General features: G+C 39.1%; 1 protein-coding gene across 1 annotated transcript; it reads right to left on the bottom strand.

The window, feature by feature from the left end:
- Window positions 1-2856: 2856 nt before the first annotated feature.
- On the bottom strand, window positions 2857-10205 carry LOC146322882 (atypical chemokine receptor 3-like). Its single transcript, XM_084724997.1, has 2 exons — window positions 10037-10205; window positions 2857-5530 (listed from the first exon to the last, which is right to left on the bottom strand). The coding sequence occupies exon 2, from the start codon at window positions 5459-5461 to the stop codon at window positions 4325-4327; it is 1137 nt and encodes a 378-aa protein (XP_084581123.1). The 5' UTR covers window positions 5462-5530; window positions 10037-10205; the 3' UTR covers window positions 2857-4324.
- Window positions 10206-13589: the final 3384 nt, after the last annotated feature.

Raw genomic sequence — 13589 nt, 5'->3', positions numbered from 1 at the left:
CTGCCGAGCCTGCAGTCCAGACCCGTCTCTCACTGAAAATGTGTGACGCATTATAAAACCCAACCCGGACTGTTGAGCTGCTGATGTAGTTATCAAACAAGAATGGGAAAGAATTTCACTTTAAAAACTTTAGAAATTAGTGTCCTCGGTTTTAAAACCCTTACCAAATGTTGTTAAGAGAAAAGGTGATGTAACACAGTTGTAAAAATCCCCCTTTTTTGGAGCATGTTGACTGTTGTTCAAATTCAGAATAAGTGTATATTTATAAAAATAATGAAGTTAATCACTTTGAACATACAATGACTTGTCTTTGTGCTGTATTCAATTGAATGTAGGTCAAAAAGTATATGCAAAAGACTGCATTATGTTTTTATTTATGTTTTACACAGTGTCCTAATGTTTTTGGAATTGTGGTTTTTAATTAAAATCATCTCATCTGTCAATGATGGTAAAAAGAAATAGTCAGATTGTGCCGTTAAGCCTTTTAGTAACATCTTTTTCTTCTTTGGCTGTCTGAAAGCAAGTTGGTGTGGCAATAATTGAAAAAACGTCTATTCCCTGTCAGGCCTTAGCCAATATTTCTTAACTGAATCACGACTCGCCTGAAGTACAGTGCATCGGGTCACATGACAGCTGGGATAAACCACACAAAGTGATGTGATGTTTTCACTGACTCTGAGGATGAGTTTGTTTTCTGTGTATAAATTCAACGCCTCAAATGGATCAGTAAAAGCATTTCTGAAACACGTTCCATGCTTGTCAGTGAAAACACATTATTTCAGTCGTCTCGGGGCATGGAGGATATTAAATTGTGAGATTATTTTGACAAGAAGCAAAGAAATCACTGAGGCAAAACATTTTCTCTGTATTTAATAGCTAACAAAACACATGGTACACATTACAATACCAAAGGAATGCCTCTGTTCTTGTAGACACATGTCCGTGTCTCCAGTCTTTTCTAATCGCAACATGAAATCTCTTCAGTGTAAAAGCATACATGTGTAACCCATCACAAGACACATGTGCTCTATGTCAGCATATCAAAAGAATATGTTGTTTCCCACTACAGGCAGTGAGTAAACTGTATAATTCAATGACTGTGATGCATAAAAAGTCATCTCTTGGTGTCAAGCTGTGGCACAGACACACACACTCACAGCTCTAAAGTAAAGCAGCTACGTCGTTTGTTATTTGGTCCCTAATAAACACTTGGTTGTTGCCACCACAGCTACTGCCAACATGAAAGTAATAAAGCTTTTCATTCATGTTGTTTGGTCACAAAGGTTTTAGCCATGTGTGGCCTGTGTGCTGACACAGCAGGATTATTAACACATGGACATGTGCATCCTTTCCACTATTAGCACTGACGCAGTTTATACTAACAGTACAGCTTTGTATATGACGTAATACTATACTGTTTCAGAAGAGACAAGAGCTACAGCTATCTGCTCTTTAAGCTCAGTAGTCCTAGTTGAAGCCTTCAGACATTGATCAAAACATCTAGAACCAAAAGAAAGCTGAGAACTTAATCATTTGACATGTAGACAATGTAAATTATGTTTAAGCAAAACACCTCAGCTTTCTTTAAATAAATAATTCTAAATTTTCAGAAATTTGTTTATTTGTTTTCTTGCAGAGATTTAAATGAAAAGGTCAACACAGTACCACTCTCATGTCTGTACACTTTAAGGACCAGTGTGTAGGATTTAGAGGCATCAAGCAAACAAGTGAATGCCACTTGTCTCACCCTCCCCTTCCAAGACTGAAGGAGAAACAATGGTTGACAGAAACTCATAAAAAAAAAAAAAAACTGAAAGGCCATCTTTAGAGCCAGTGTCGGGTTTGTCTGTTCTGGGCTACTACAGAAACACTGTTCCCCCTGTAAAAATAAACAGGTAATTCTTAGTTAATGAAAACACAATACTTATTTTCACATGATTATACTGAATGAAATGATGAAATGAAAACATTTTCTGTCATATCCCAATAGATCGCATAAATCTTACACACTTTTAATATGAATGTGAAACTAAAGCCAGCATGAGATTATCTTCGCTGAGCTTTGCACAAAGACTGGAAGATGACTAGAAGTCACTCCACCCAGCCAAGTAATAGTTAATCACATAATCCCTCGTAAAACCACAACTGTTCGTTTTTACACTTTGGCTTTTGTATACATTAACATTAAACAAACAAGATATATTGTGTTAATTAGTGAGCTTTTGGAGGTGCTGGTAGGTGTGTTGTTTTTGCCTTCAGACAGAGCCAGACTAGTGGTTTTCCTCTGTTTCATGTGATTTAGAAATTACACTTCACCCTAGTCGGTGTTTCGTGCAACACATTCACGCGGGATAAGCAAAGTCTTCATTATAATACTCAAATTTACTGCCATTATTCCACAGATATGATCACACATCAACACTTCTGAAGCGGAGCATCTGTTCTTCAGCAGCCACATTAATAATATAGTTTTGCTTATTTTCTGCGCGTGTGACAAACAAATACACACTTGCAGCTCTTTTGATCAAGCAACAGATGCTTTGTGGTGGCACTGTTGCACGAAAACCTTTTGTTGCTCCTAAACTTCTCTGCCGTGATCACTCATTTTAAACGTCAATATAGCTGATTTCACAGCACAGCTGTAGACTGCTGTTCAACATATTATGAGCCGCAGTCAAATTTCTTACTTTTTCAGTGGTCTGACAACAGAAAACAGATGTTAAAAAAAATCACAGAGATGCTGATTTGCAGAGATCCCAAGGTAATAGTCCCGTGTGAATAGCGCTTCAGCTGAGCTTATCAGCAGCTGGCTACAACTTCATATTTAGTGTACAGACATGAGAGTATCAATCTAAATCTTAGCAAAAAAAAAAGTTTATTACCAACACACTGAATTTACAGAACACACAGTTTTTTGGATAATTCACAAACCTTAGTCACATGAGCTCAAAAGTGAGTTACATTATTTGTCTGAAGGATTCAACCGACGTGACATGAGGTTGTGATTAACAATGAGGCAGCAGGACTGAAACACTGAGCCAGTCAGTGGCTCGACTAACATGATGAGGCCGCGCTGCATGAAGTGGAGCACTGAGCCGACGTCAGCGTGTGAAGACTTTGAATTACAACATTAAAAGAGGCAAAACAGTTCAAATGTACAGTATAGACTATAAATACAACTTGATACAAAAAGATTAACAATATCACTCTGCTGAAACGATCAATAGTCAATGCCTGGCCAATTACACACACGCATACGCACACACACACACACACACCCTACATACACAGTCCAGGCAATGATTTTACACATTTATGGTCACTGTTTTGGCTTTACACACGAGTGACAATATTCATATGATTTCAGTATGAGCTGTTACAATAAAAATACTTTACTTGAAGAACTGTGCATAAGGCTGACATTAGACCTTCATAACCATGTCATGACACCTCTCATGAAGATGGAGGAGTCATTCTAAATATTCATGACTGTTGTCATTAAGTGTCATTTGAGCAGTTATGTCTCCAGTACCGTGCTGTACTTGTTTGTCAAACTTATAAAATTTAATGACATCTTTATGACAAGTTCAAATGGTACTATTTTACTCGAGGTCAAGGGAGTTGGTCATAACACTGTAAAAAAGCATTTTCCAGTGTAATAAAGCTTAATGACATCTTTATGGCAAGTCCAAAATGTACCACTTAACTTGAGGTCAAGCAAAATATTCATGTACATTATATATGGTCTTATAATGGACAGCCAGAGTGAAAAGCAGCCACATATGACAGTTTAATGTAATGTTATAACTTAAAGCTAAACTGTTTCTTTAAAGTTTAATAATGTCAAGATAGTGAAAGGTTATGTTCTTGTGGTTAACGACAAGTTCTCACAACACATACATTATGGTTAATGTCAAGTTGTCATAACAAAGACATTATTTGCTTGATTAATGTCAAGTTGTCATAACAAAGACATCTCAAACAATGTCAACTTAAAACTTGATGACAACAGTCATAAATCTTCATAAAGATTTTTTCATGTTCATGGAAGGCGTCATGACATGGTTATGACAGTGTTACAGTCTTATGCACACCCCTTAAATAAAGTGTTACCAAAACTGCTTTCTAAGTGCTTTTAAGTCCATCGAAGTTGAAATTAGCCTGTCTTCAAGTTTTTCTACATGACAAAAGCAGATTCATGTAAAAAGGACGTTCTAATGCTGATAGAGGACAGAGTCTGATAAGAACAAATCAGCTGTAACATACGTTTACATTGCATTATAGCCATTTATATTTAGAAACAGTGTTCAAGAAAAGCTAAGTTTCAGATCTGTGGTGGGTTGTCTACAGCTACAGCAGAGTACTCAGTCTCGGACATGTTGGTAGCCTCGATAAGGCGTGCCAACCCCGTCCTCGTGGAGTATTTAAAGATGAAGGCCTTCATGAGGTCATAGCGGTAGTTTCTGTTGATGAAGTTGTAGAGGATGGGGTTGAAACAGCAGTGCAGCAACGACAGACACTGGGTGAGGTGTAAGGCGATGTAGATTGCGTTCTCCACGAAGCAGGTCAGAGGCACCACGCCCAGATGAGACAGGGAATCAACCAGGAGGACGGCGTGGTAAGGCCCCCAGCAGCCCAGAAACACCACGATGTAGGCGAGGATCACCCTGCGGCTCACGCGGCGCTCCTGCTCCACTGTGGAAGACGATGAGGAAGAAGAGGTGAGAGTGAAAGCTGTGGCCAGCAGGGCGTAAAACACGGCGATGACGGGGAAGGGGAGAACAAAGCCCAGCAGGATGAAGCTCAGCTGCACGCCCACCATCCACTCTACGGGGTTTTCAGCTGGGTATATGGGCCTGCACAGCATTGTGTCCCCATGTGAGGACTTCACAGCACTCAGGAAGTAGGTGTCTGGTAGGGAGGCGACCAGAGCTAGAAGCCACACCCCTACACACACTCCACGACGGATTAGCCTCCTGCGCACACCTCCCTCGCTGTCTCTTTGCTTCGTCACGCTCAGGTAGCGGTCCACACTCATGCAGGCCAGGAAGAAGATGCTGCTGAAGAGGTTGACGGAGAACAGCAGGTGTGTGAGTTTGCACGCCACCTCGCCGAAGGGCCAGTGGCCGTGCTGTGCCAGGGAGCTCACCCACACGGGCAGTGTGGCGCACACACACAGGTCTGCGACTGCCAGGTGGACGATGTACATGTGTGTCTCATGGCGAGGGGTGGAATCTCTTTGTCCGCGGATGTTCACCCAGAGGACCAGAGCATTAGCGGCCAAGCCAATGATGAAGATGAAAGTGTAGAGGACACACATGGTGTACAGCAGGGCACTGCGGTTGAACGCTGAGGGACATACTGTCGCATCCACGCTAGATATGTTGGGGAAGGTTTTGGAGATGTTGGGGTCCGTAAACCACTCAAACAGGTCTTCCAGCTCACTGGCGCTCAGACTCATTTTTCAGCGCTGGGTGAGGACCACCGACCACTGCAAGGTAACACACACCACCTCTGACTGGGAGAGATCCTGCAAAAACAAGATATCAAGTCATTACTTCTTGCAGCACACATTTATCAGGATAAGGTTCCAACAGTTAATGCTACCATTTTTTTCATTCAACTTTCTGGTATCATATTTAAAGGGATAGTTCGGATTATTTAAAGAGGGTTTATTTGAGGTACTTAACAACTGTCAGCGTGTTACCTACAGTAGATGTCAGTCCGCACTGCATATTTGGCTTATATAACAGCAGATTAATATTGGAAAAAGGCTGTCTGACAGCAAGGTAAAATGGTGAAATCATTCTAAACATTTTTTTAGGTGGATCTTTTTAAAGTGTGCTGTGCTAGAACTCTGCTTATGACCATCATCTACTGTGACTGACTGTCAATAAATACCTCATACAACTGCACTTCAAATAATCCAAACTATCCCTTTAAGAAGCAATTTTCTGTTACATAAAGCATGGCTTATTTTACTCCTGTGGACCAAGCTACGAGAGTTAATAAAACATAAAGCTGCTTGTGGTATGCCACCAGATCCTGAAGAATCTTAATGTGGTTAACTTGTTAAAACACTGCTTTCATGAGCTAATAGAAGCTCTCTGTTGCCGTGTCACAAACGTAGGAGTTCTGTGTGATTGATGTGCAGTCAGGGGGCAGTACAATAAATGTTTACATTAGCTCCACTCGCACAGAGCGCAGATTAGACATAAGGAAGTGGGATCGAGAAATCCAAACAGGGTGTATTTCCGGAGCGTTCTGGGCATTCCAAGATAAAGCAGTAGGGTCAGGGTGGGAAACCTGATGCCATTTTGAAGAATGTTTTCCCTTAACATGCTTGTTATAGTAAAAAAATCCCATGTTTCTCTTCTGCTCTGGAAGGAGAGGGTGAGCGAGGAGCTGTCACCACCCAGATGATCAAAGAAAAGGCTGCTCATAACCTCAAATACGTCATTTTTACAACATCTGAATCCTATAACACGGGAACACATGCGCACAATTTCACATACAGGGTACATTAACGCCGTGAGTAAGGTGACTGCAGCAATATGTAAGATCACAGAGGCAGTAGTCTCCAGCAGCTCTGCATGCCATTAAAACCTGCCGTGATTCTTTAGATCCTGAAAGGCCACTGAAATATGCAGCATGGTCTGCATTCAGTTTTTCACTGTGATGTCTCTCTCAGCTCCTCTAACTGGCAGCCTGCCGCAGTGTGAAAGATCAGAGGTGAGAGGTGATAGATCAAAACCAGAACACGAGTGGCTTAACCCCGCTGTTGCCCCTGACCGACTCGCACGCCCACAGAGTGAATTGTGTGCAGAGATCAGCAGGAATCTTGACGCCTGCAAAATGGTCAGAGCGAGGTTAAAAAGAGGGTCGCCGACCACTGGGTGACACAGCACGCCGGAAAGCAGTGAAATGTGACCGCGTCGGACATCTGTCTGTGTAGGAAACTTGCGCTGCACGCTGGATAATTGGCACAAAGTCACAGTGGATGATGAAAGAAAGGGCAAAGTGAAAATAAGTATACACAAGGACACCTGGAACATATTAGAGATGTGCAGCTGTCTACTGTGTATTAGGGCTGCCTCAGTTATCTATCATCAGTTTACTTCCATTTCATACTACTTTATACTTCTGTTCCACCACATTTCAGGGGCAAATACTCTACTTTTTAATTCTAAGGTAACAAAAACACAATAATATTTATTTTCAGGTGATTATACACTGATTAAAACATGAATATTATATTCCATTTCTGCCACATTCTGCAAATAACCCCCCTAAATCTTACACGCTGGGCCCTTAAAATATATGACCAGCTCATCTAATATGATGAACTGCAACAGATTAAATAAGTTCCCCCTTGTGTGCTGTTTACATGTTAAAGCACCACTAATAATGATGGATGGAATGATCTAAATAACATAATATATATCAAGTGGGTGGGTGTATTAGGTTATTGTAGGCATTTCTGCAAATCATTGAGCTGAAGTACTTCTTTTTTCTTTTTTTAAGATTATTTTTTCATCTTTTTGCCTTTATTGTGATAGGACAGTTGAAGATAATACAGGAAGAGGGCAGAGAGAGAGGGGATGACATGCAGCAAATGGGCTGCAGGCGGTAATCAAACTAGCAGCCGCTGCAGAGGACTGACAGCCTCAATACATGGTGCACACGCTCTACCAACTGAGCTACAGGGGCGCCAGAGCTGAACTACATTTGATATACGATTTTTGCATCAATGTGATTGGAGCTGCAGTGATTTATCAACTGGCTGATTAGTTGGCAACAATGAAATTAATCGCCAACTACTTTGATGATCAATTAATTCTTTTGAGTCTTTTTTTAAAGAAAAGAATCATCTATTTTATGGTTTCTTTAGTCCCTTATGTCAGTAAACTGAATATCTTGGGGTTGTGGACAAAATAACACATCTGAGGACATCATCTTGGGCTTTGGGAAACAGTGATCAACATTTTCACAATTTTCTGACATTTTATGAACCAAGCAACTAAAAAATGAACATACATACATTCCCTGTTTATTTTATCTGTTAACTGTTATATAAAATTGCATTCACTGTGCCAAACTTCAAGGACCCCAACAATAAATGCACATTAGACCACAGACCTTCAATTTGAGAGGATTTTTGTCCTGTGGAATCTGCTTTGAGTACTCCTTTTTAAGTTTGAGGATAATAAAGTCTTCATAGTCATTCAGTGATCAAACTAGGATCACTACAAATTACTTTCAGTTAAAACAGCAACTCTATTTCTTTTCTTGATGTTGTTCCAACTAGAGGCAGACAGATATATCAGGTATCAGTGTTTGTTATCCAATATTTTAAATAGAACTTGATGCAGATTGTTTTTTGTTTGCTTGTGTTTAGATTTATAAGCATCATTTCAAGTATATTTGATAATCTGTATTAATTCAAGTTGTTCTATTAGTGTTTTTTTTATTCATAGCTATTTTTAATTCTTAAACATACCAGTGAAAGTTTACTGTTTCAGTGCTCTGATGTCATTTTGGATCATATATACATATATATATATATATATATATATATATATATATATATATATATATATATATGTGTGTGTGTATATATATATATATATATATATATATATATATATATATATATATATATATAAATGAAGAATATCAGCTGATATGTATTTACTCCTCAATATCATATCGCCCCCAAAAATCCAGTATATCAATTGAACTCTGGTTCCAACTTCCAAATTATGTGATAAAAGTAAAAATATTCTATTCCTCATTTTGCTCAGGACCTCCTACATCCCACTCAAGAACCCCTGTTGGTCCCTGGACCTCAGACTGAAAACCACCATGATAGAGGATTTTATACTTATAATCCACTCCTAACAGGAGCCAATGAGAAATTTTACTGTGAATATATCTATGAATGTAAGACCCTTGGATTATGTATTGTTAATTCCACAGTAATGGGTCTAAATACTTCTTCCTCCGCTGCCTGCGATAAAGAAATGTCAGAACCCCAGCAATTCATTTTACTTTCAATTATTTTGAGACCCAGGAGGGTTCTCTTCAGTTCTATTCTAATAGAGGGGTCTTCTATGCTGAGATAATCCCTCACAATGGCCTCTGTCTAATTCCCTCATATTATATGGAAACTACCTGGAGGTGCCAGGTAGCCCCACAGGCTTCAAGCTAATTAACCTTTTAACACCCACACCATCTGATAACAGAGTCAGCGCATGCAGCTCATCTCTCCCTCTCTCTCTCTCTGGATCTCTGCACCTCTCCCAGTCTCTTCCTCTCTGTCTGCGTTTCTCCCCTTTTCTTCTCCCACCCGCCAGCATCCAGTTACAAATTAGCTGAAAACGTCTTTTGTTACTCAATACACACGAAATAAAAGCGATTGAAGCCCATTTTCATGTGCTAATGCGGTCGAAAGAATAGTGCAGGTGCAGCGTGTTTCTTCAGAAGTTTCTCGTCAGAAGTTTCTCCTGTCCGTCCCTATTCACGTGCTTTAGTTTGGGATAAAAATATTTACTTTTGAAGACGAGTCTTCCAGTGAAAATGTTGCCTTGTGCGTCATTACGCACGAAAGTATCGAGTGAAAGATCAGAGGCTGCTGCTGACGGCAAACACATACAATGTCATTGTTGTCACTGCTGATTTAAATCAGGCTGGAAACAAACTTCTCTTATCTGATGTCAGCTCGGTATACAGTAGCCTGACTCCGTGTTTGAACTGGAGGCAAATAAGCAGCGCAGAGACACACTTCTTCACTTCTTGCCTGTTTCAGTGACAATGTTGAGCATATTATTTTATTCCGGTTAGACATATGTTATGGTAAGAGTTAATAAAGTCATTAAATGTTCTTAAACTACGTCTTATTAAGTTTAGGTTCCAATATGCAGTAGCCTTCTCTATGACCGCAGATATCGAGCATCTCTAAATGTTGTTAGAAAGGCGAGACACTACCTGTCCACTCACTTGTCTTGGCCCTCATGAGCTCGTTTAAGCAGCTTACCTGTTGTTTTGATTCCCCCTCCTTCGCTGAAGTCTCTTCCCTTCAAAGAACAGATTTGTTTTCGCTTTAGTTTTGGCACTGAAGGATAACTTCAACTCCTCTGCAGGACAGGGAACTTGTGTGCGCCTCTACCCTCCGCCTCCTTCAATGAATCTGAGCCTGTTCCTCGTTTCTGCACTTGCTGATACTCACAGAGCTACGCCTCCAAGGCTGGACCTAACAGCTCTGCGTATTGACATGGCATCGCCTCAGGCGCTGCATAGTAAACAGCAGCAGCCCGGCAAGTTTCGGCCAAGAGAGGAAAAAAGAACACGCGGAATTTCCTGCTTAAGATGCACATATTTAATGAGCAGTGCAAAATTTTTTATTCTTCTGAATATTATACGTGTTAAGTTTACTTCTATGTAAGTTTTAATATGATATGCAGATCTATACATGTTTTTAAAGGCAAGCACATAGGACACTTATTTATGTTATTACAAAGCGTCTAATGCAGGGATTTGCCTGGGATCCAATGACATAAACAATATTACAATACAGATTAATATTAAAACACATTAATAGTCCTTATAACTCATCCTTATTTATTGTTCTTCTTATTAACCAACTTATTAACTTATAAAATAAATTAACTTTGTGCAAGATTGACAGATAAATCAGATATTTTACTGCACTGCAACTTCAGCTGTAAACGTTTTGGATACAGTTTTCAGCAAGGTTAGACAGCTGGAGCCTATTTCATCATGCAAACACTGAAATGTTGGACTGATTCATGAACATGAACCATATGCACAGACGGCTCCCACCAGGGACAGAATGAAGAGCACATTTAAGCTCTTTTAGTGTAAAATGCACATTTATGAGGTCAGAATAATCCTCATTTCAGCATAAAATTTGCATAGCTCACTGTCGGGTCCCACTACATTCAGACTATCATGCAAAGATCAGCCTTTTCTCTGTTCCTGACAGCCTCATCATACAAATTGGACATATCTGTCCCTCTTTCTTGGGAAAAATGGTGTGAATCAGTTTATTTTTATTGTGAATTAGAAACTGGAAACTGGTTGGAGAGCCACCCAGCATCCTATCAGAAGCCAGCAAGTTGAGTGTCACTGGTCTAATGTATAAATTTCTTTGAAAAACTCATGTAAGAAAAATGCAATTATATTTTATAGAATGGAAACTGAAATAGTACATTTTACATAAAATCACAAATCATTTTAAGCATCACTCAATAGTATATAATTTGAAAGTATGTCCTCTAACATTCATAATTAACTTTGTGTTGTTTAAGTTTTTTTTAATCTGGCATACAGGGCTGTACAAACATAGTATATCATTTCCTAGTTAAGTTGTCAAAACCAGAATTTTGAACTTCAGTACAATACAATGTACAATAATTAAAAAACAATACTTGGTATGTCTTTTGATACCACAGCAAAAAGGAAAAAGTCACTGAACTTTGCTTTGCTGCAAACCAAATGCAAGGAAAATAAAGATTAATCTTGAGAATGAGATCTTGAATGAGCACGTAGATCTTTTCTTTTTTGTAGCTTTGGTACCTTTGATATCACGGTGTGTTAATATTGTATTGTTTTAAATATTAAATATTCCTACCATAACATTCTACATTATTATTATGATGAACTTACATACATGCAAAAGGAAATTGTACATTTTGACACTGTGACAGACATACAACATTCAACAATAAACAGTATTTTTACAGCATGCATGTTTTTATCTGGCATGTATCTGTGTCATATAAAACTAATGAGGAAGTAATATAACTACCTTAATCCGTGTTAAATATAACACAATATTCTATATCAGGGGTTTTCAAAGTCTGGGACTGTGGGCCTCCCCTCAGACTGGGTTAATGTGAAAAATTCCCCAATACTGTATCTCTCAACTATTTATTTCACCATATCAAACACATTTAAACTATTCTATGTGACTCCCTTTTGATAATTAATGCAATAACTAATGTAATTTTTTTTTATTGTTTAATTTCCATTCACTGAGCCTCCCCTGAACTGTTTGGAGCCCCCTGGGGAGTCCCACCTCTCAGACAACATTTCATATTACACTTCATGTGTCATATTATACAGCATAGTATTCTTTATTATTATTATGATTCATTCTATATTTCATTCTGATTAATGACATCAGTTCTGTCCTGTTTCTTATTATGTAAGCAAAAATAGTAATATTATAGCCTGTATTACATACACATTTAAGGAAACTACATTTTGCATAAAATTTAAATTCTTTTATAATAGTGGATTTTTATCATGATTTAGTGTCTGCTATAAAATAGTTTGCCAAGTTTAAAACCACAGTATATAGTGTAAATGTATAATGTACGTGATACACAATACACATTAAGCACATGAAACCATATCACAGGGGCGCCCCGCCCCACTTACCTAAATATGAAACCAGACGTGTAGACATTCAGTTAACCACATCCGTCGTCTGCTTCCACCCAAAACCAACAAACAGGTTAAACCCAACGTCCAGCCCCGCAGAGAAAACTGAAAACACCCTGAGAATAACGAACAACCCCAGAGCTATATGTTTTAGTTTATATTTCAGTTTCTTTTATTCTGAATCATTTTGAACAATTGGACCAAATTAAGCTGCTAATGGGGTGATTATTTTTTTTTTATTATTTCTTTTATTAATACAATGCTTATCCTGAACAACAACATCAGCTGCAGAAGCCCTGTTGTTTCATTGTTGTTTGAGTCTTATTCAATCTCATTTCAGGCATATCCTTTGGAAAAAAGCACAAAGCTGTGTGGGAGGCTCATGTGTTTACTGAGAGCCGCCGCAAGCTCACCTGCAACTCTGGTGGCCTCACAGCTGCTCCCACCAGGGTAATTAACCCCAAGTTCAATACAAAGGCAGAACCATAGAGAAGAAACTGTGGGATTTCTAAAAGTATACACATTAATTTTGTTTGAATTGTCAAATCATGATAATATACTTTGAAAGAACTCACAAGTGAAAGTAATTCTTTTGATGTCATGGCCAATGATTGAAGTATATTTACGTGACCTGGTACAGTTTGTCCGGCGTGTTTGCTTGGGAAAAAGATATCATTGGCTCGTACAGGTCAGTCACCTCACTGAAGTTTATTATGACTGTATGATTTGTATTTAATGATGAAATACAGCCAGCAGGCTACTCTGACCTCATTAAAGAGCAAAGCTGTGAAGTCAGTTTCAATGAGGCTTTAAAAAAGTTCCCACTACGCACGCATACCCATTGTCCTCCGTATCAGGAGCATCAGGGGGGATTTGTAAGCCTTTCTGATAAGCATCCGTAGCCCTGCAGACTGCTGCCAACCTCTGTTCTGCAGTCCTCATTCACAGGGAGGCCAGACTGGGAACAGCGGGGGTGTATGTGTGTGTGTGTGTGTGTGTGGGATGTCTGAGAAAAGCCTGTCCAGCCACCATACACCTTCTGCTAGAAAAATTTTCTCATTAAGAATCTAATTGGAATAAAATGGAAGAGGATTACTTTAGACACAGATTTATGAGTGATG

Source organism: Lutjanus erythropterus, chromosome 8, assembly GCF_056507025.1.
Source record: "Lutjanus erythropterus isolate fLutEry1 chromosome 8, fLutEry1.hap2, whole genome shotgun sequence".
NCBI lineage: Eukaryota > Metazoa > Chordata > Actinopteri > Lutjaniformes > Lutjanidae > Lutjanus > Lutjanus erythropterus.
Note: the sequence above shows the minus strand (reverse complement) of the source record. Positions and strands in the feature narration are given on the sequence as shown.

Bases quoted from the DNA above. Each gene is read 5' to 3' on its own strand.
- LOC146322882 (XM_084724997.1), bottom strand. From the start codon at position 5,461: ATGAGTCTGAGCGCCAGTGAGCTGGAAGACCTGTTTGAGTGGTTTACG.